The 4,360-nt window shown below is 37.6% G+C and overlaps 1 protein-coding gene across 1 annotated transcript; it reads left to right on the top strand.

Moving 5' to 3' along the window:
- Nucleotides 1-776: 776 nt before the first annotated feature.
- LOC141843912 (UPF0481 protein At3g47200-like) lies at nucleotides 777-2,447 on the top strand. Its single transcript, XM_074731932.1, has 2 exons — nucleotides 777-1,297; nucleotides 1,428-2,447. Exons 1-2 carry the CDS (start codon nucleotides 777-779, stop codon nucleotides 2,260-2,262), a joined length of 1,356 nt encoding a protein of 451 aa, XP_074588033.1. The 3' UTR covers nucleotides 2,263-2,447.
- Nucleotides 2,448-4,360: the final 1,913 nt, after the last annotated feature.

Here is a 4,360-nt window from a genome sequence, read left to right as displayed (position 1 = left end):
CTATTACTTTTCTCTTTTTACACATTCCTATTAAAACTAAGGGACCGGGGCTTCTCTTGGAGGATCAGAGGAAGGAGGATAGCGACTTGCTTATTTCTAGAGGCCAAAAAAGAACAATATGTGATTGCTATTGATCATGGGTCAGTCAGATAGGTGGGTCACCCAGTTAGATAGGTGACTCACCCAATCACATCACTGATGACATAGACCATTGTTCATGTCAAGTAGTTTGATGCTGCCATGGGATGCCTAATTTATTAGAGGATGATAAATTTATTATAATGGGATAAGAGATTAATTTTCGACAGACACGTCTTAAAAAAAAATCTTTCACCTTCTAATCACTTGACTGTTGATTATAAATTGACCTTATGATTTACTTCCCTCACATAATCTAAGGACAAATGAGACATTTGGGATGAACGTAATCATCTTTTACTACAATATCAATAACTTGATAACAAAAGCCATGTCATTAAAGAAATCTATTTAATTTTATTAGAAAGTTTTTAGATAAATCTATTTAATTTTATTAGAAAGTATAAATTAATAAAATCTAAATTGTTTCTAATATATAATACTAGAAACAAGAACATGGAATCCTAACCTATATAAGGAGAGGACTAAGTTTGTGTTCACTTTTTAGGGATTTTCCCCTCGTGTTTTGCATCACCTTTTTCTTTCGAAAGAAACTCCCTAACCATCCTCAAATTTTGGCAGGGTTACCTTCTGGTGTGGAAACTACTGGAGGCCACATTGTAGAGATAGTAAGCGACATGGAAGAACAATTACCTCGCCAGTCGAAAAAAGTTCTAGTTAAAAAAGAAATGATCTACAGAGTTCCACAGATCACCAGTAGTTTAGATAAAGATGCTTATGCTCCTCAGTTTGTGTCGTTCGGTCCCTATCATCGTGGCACTGAAGCTCTCAGGTCGGCTGACAAGTACAAGTGGTTCTTCCTTGAACAAATCCTCAATATGAACAAAGATGTACCATTAAAGAAGTACTTGGAGGAAATGGATGGAGTGAAGCAAAAAGTGAAAGGTTGCTATGAGGAGGACATCCAAATGGAAACAAATGATGGAATCCAAATGCTTTTGCTCGATGGGTGCTGCATTTTGGGTTTTCTTGGCATATTGCCATTGCCACCGCAAGAAGTTGGCGCTCAGACTCAAAAGCAAGATAACCTCGTAGCTGAAGCAAGCACGGTTCAGAAATTCATATCAAGGGTTAACAAAATGCTAGCGCGCACTGTTCGGAAATTCCTATCAAGGGATAACATAATGGGAAAGAAGACGTGAATCAGCAACTGAACTTCACAGTGCCGTAGTAGCCACTAGTTCCAAAGTAGGACTTACTGTCGAAGAAGAATCCAAACGCACAGCTGATTCTGCCAGAGTAACTCTGTGGCACCATGATTCAATAAGACACGATCTCCTCCTGATGGAAAACCAGCTGCCTTTCTTTGTGCTCCAGAAAATATATGAACTCGCCACTGCAGGAACACCTTTGTTTCTGAAAGACAAGGTGGATCTGACCATACAGAAACTGCTAGCTTCTTATCCGCTTATAACTACGGATCAGAGTTTTCACCACTTGCTCCATTGCTGCCACCTGAAGTTTAGACCTGCCATGGCCAATAGCTCCTCTTCCAACAGCAAACCAAAGGCCAATAGCTCCTCTTCCAACAGCAAACCAACGGATGATCTCCAACCATGGCGCGGCGCGACGGATCTTTACAAGGCTGGCATAAAGTTCAAGCGGAAAAAGCGCAATGCTTCTGAGTCTTTGTTGGATGTGGAGTTGGTCTCCGGAAGAACATTGATGATCCCGACCTTGATTATAGAGGACAGCACAAGCTCTGTTTTCCGGAACTTGATAGCCTTCGAGCAATCGAGCACGCACGAGAATTACTTCGCGGCTTATGCGTTCTTCATGGGGGAGCTCATGAGGACGCCTGGGGATGTCACTTTGCTCGTCAAGATGGGAGTTGTCGAGAACTACATCGGAGCGGATAAAGAGGTCTCAGATTTCTTCAACAGCCTCGTTAAACGAGTCGTCTTTGATGTCAACGGGAAACACTTCCTGAGCTCCACGTTTGAAGAATTGAAAAGCTCCTACAATAGTGTTGGCAACAAGTACATAGCAGATCTGAAGCAGAATTACTGCGGCAGCCCGTGGCTGGTGATATCGGTGGTTGCTGCAGCTATTGTCCTGGTCTGCACTGTTGTGCAAACAGTGTTCGCTGTGATAAAAAAGTAAAATAGTAGGGGAACCATTAGAGGCATGGATCAGAGATATGTGTGGAAATTTAAGACGGTAAACAAGCTAAGTCTAGTTAAGTTTCATTCTGCTTTTTGAATGCACGCTTTAGATTTATGAAACTATTAAATCGGGCACTGTTGTTGTTAAGCCAAATATCAGATTTGTGTTCCCTTATAAGTATTCAATCGGACACTAAATATTAATGAAAACTTATTGTTCATTCAAATAGATTCGTGTCCCCTTATAAGTACACTTCTGGTTTTGTACACGTTATTTATTTCGGTTTGACAGTTTTGGTTAAAAATATTAAATAATATATATATATGATTCTTAAAAACTCAGAGGTTCTAAATAACCCTTACAAGAATTTTTTAGATTTTATTTTGGCACTCAACAAACTTTAATTTAAAATTTAATAAAATGTTGAAATATGTTATACAATTTTAAAAGGGTCCTAAATATATAAACCCCATTTTAAAAAATCTTTTCCTTTTTCCACTCAATCAATTTTTTATTTTTTTATTTCTTATGGAGAAATATAGAGCTTAGGTATTTTAGAAAGGAAAATACGTACAGGACATCCAATATGAAACAAAGACTTTGCCGTAGCAATAATAAATTTTAAACATATTTTTAGTGCCAAAAAATTGGTATACATCGATCATCATGCAATACGAGTAAATATTTAATCATAAAATAAAAGAAGTGAAAAAATTAGGGCAAAAAACAACAAAAATCAAGAGGATGCCGGCCTTTTTGTATTTATTATAAAAAAAGAAAGCTTTATTCCGGCTTTGCATATTTTATTTTTTAAAATTTATTTTTGACGCTATTATAAATAGTTACAAAATCATAATTACTACACAATTATAGCAACTACGATCTCATAACTTTTACACAATTATAATAACTAGCTACTATAATGTAATATTATTATCTTATAACTACTATAAAAAATTTTAGAGTTAGAACTAACCAATTAGGCTAAGTTTTAATTGGTTCGAATTAAGTAGGTTCATGATGGAAGAGAGTTTTGTTAAAACGGACGCGATGAGAAAATTTGTCTAGTAAAGATGAATCAAACAAAACTTGTTTGGATCAAATTGGAAGTAGTTTGATTAGTAAATCAAGCGAATCAATTATTACAGAAAAATCTTAAATTTTAAATCGATTTGGCCCAAACCCGAGCACCCATTTGAAATGATTTTTTAAATACTTTTTAAATATATATATAATTTATATATATATAAGTTAGTTTTCAATATTATTTTGTATCTTCAAAACTCAAAGATTTTTAAACATTATGAGTTTCTAAGTATTCTAGGTCATATTCATATGTTTATCTAAGAATTTCATTTTTATAAAAATTCTGACCACAAACTACATGATAAATCAATTTGCTCTATATATATATATATATCATCGCGATTTCTCGTGATTCCTGGCCGTGCGACCTCGTCCCCCTTCTTCGCGCGACCCGCGACGCCGACACCGCGTTCGCCACCAAATCCTCACCGGATTTCTCGTGCCGACGAGACCTATCAGAGGAAACTGAAACCCTAGCCGACCCTCGCGATCAACCCCGCCGTGCCTCGTCGGCGATTGCTCCTCTGCCCGACGTAGCTGCACGCCGCGTGAAGACGCCGTCCGAAAGTTGACCTCATCGAGGCGATCGGCTCACGCTTGTGCCATCGCGATTTCTTCATGGTCTAGAAGAGCAACGAATATGCAGGTTCTCCTTTTGTAGTGTATGATTACCTTGTTGCTATTCTTATTATAGTCATTGCTTGATTTATTGTTTGATACTTACCGTTGACCTTAATATGATCTTGTTACTATCAATATAGTTTTCTTAAGTGTTGTTTATCTATGTTGACTTATCATGATTGATGTTGTTATTTGATGTTGTAGTAGTTATCTGTTGAATTGAGCATCATAGCACAGTGCTCTCACTGCATAGGTTGAGAGCATTATAGCACTGCACAGTGTGGGTGCTATCAGGACTAGCTAGATAGCTCTCCTGAAGACTGCTCCTCCCCCTCGCGTGTAATGGTCTGTTGTTGGAGCGGGTGATTCCTGCCGTGCACTCCAGTTC

This window comes from Curcuma longa, chromosome 13, assembly GCF_044706935.1.
Source record: "Curcuma longa cultivar G26 ecotype Majalengka, Jawa Barat chromosome 13, ITB_CL_G26_1.1, whole genome shotgun sequence".
Lineage (NCBI taxonomy): Eukaryota > Viridiplantae > Streptophyta > Magnoliopsida > Zingiberales > Zingiberaceae > Curcuma > Curcuma longa.
Note: the sequence above shows the minus strand (reverse complement) of the source record. Positions and strands in the feature narration are given on the sequence as shown.